At 44.4% G+C, this 1,030-nt stretch overlaps 1 protein-coding gene across 1 annotated transcript; it reads left to right on the forward strand.

Annotated features, from left to right (window-relative positions):
• LOC122659598 (protein LURP-one-related 5-like) lies at window positions 1–787 on the forward strand. The gene is made up of 2 exons (XM_043854697.1): window positions 1–537; window positions 632–787. Exons 1-2 carry the CDS (start codon window positions 1–3, stop codon window positions 761–763), a joined length of 669 nt encoding a protein of 222 aa, XP_043710632.1. The 3' UTR covers window positions 764–787.
• The last annotated feature ends 243 nt before the right edge of the window (window positions 788–1,030 follow it).

Genomic DNA, 1,030 nt, shown 5'->3' on the forward strand with positions numbered 1-1,030 from the left:
ATGGTTTCTAGTACTTCTGTGACGGCCATGTCTAGTTCATCATCAGATGATCAAGAACAGAGAACAATCCTTGATTCTCTAATGGTTTTCTCTAATATTACTAATACATCTTCCCCTGCTCGCCTAACCCTTTGGCGTCAATCCTTACTCTTTAATGGAAATGGTTACACAGTCTACGATGATTTGGGTGGTAGTTTAGTTTTCCGAGTTGATAACTATGCCTGTAACCGGAAGCAGGAGATGTTCCTTATGGATTTCGCCGGCCATGTCTTGTTTACAATTTGCCGCCGTAGCCGCTGTCACCGAAAGGTAATATTGGAGGGTTGGGAAGCATTTAAGGGTGATAAAGAGGAAGGAAGATATGGTACTGGTCTTCATAAGCCTTTCATGGTAGCAAAAAAGGCTTTCAACAACCCTTGTTGCAGTATAACAGTAGTCACCGGCGATAAGTACCTAATTAAGTGGTCAGGTCGAGAGGGATGGTCAAAGATCTTCCCGGCGGCAGCAACAGCAGCAGCTACATTACCAATAGCCCAGGTAAGAATTTTGAAGAAATGGGTCCCACAGTTTGATGCATTATATTGATTCCAGTTTCATTGAAGTTAATAGAATTTATATTTTTGTGATACAGATTAGCAGGAAATTTGGGACTGCACCGGAATCTTCTTCGCTGGGAAAAGATGTCTTTAGCTTGAGTGTACAGCCAGGGGTTGATCATGCTATAGTAATGGCAATGGTTATGATCAGTGATGCTATGAGATGAGTTTCTGGCCTGTACCGAAAATGTTTGATTAATTGCCCAGCTGCCAAGTATTTGACTCAATGGGGGGCATTCGGATCCAGATCTTCTATGGCGCAGGCTGCCCGTCCTACCGTGCTGCGCAGACACAAGGTGGCACGCATTGACCGTCTTACCCTGCCCGAACGGGGTAAGGCGGTCATGAACGCGCCCCTCTATCTGTGCAGCATAGACAAGACAGGGCTGCATTGGATTTATTGTACTTTTAGTTCATTCTTTTGTTCTTTCATG

This window comes from Telopea speciosissima, chromosome 4 (assembly GCF_018873765.1).
Source record: "Telopea speciosissima isolate NSW1024214 ecotype Mountain lineage chromosome 4, Tspe_v1, whole genome shotgun sequence".
Classification (NCBI taxonomy): Eukaryota; Viridiplantae; Streptophyta; class Magnoliopsida; order Proteales; family Proteaceae; genus Telopea; species Telopea speciosissima.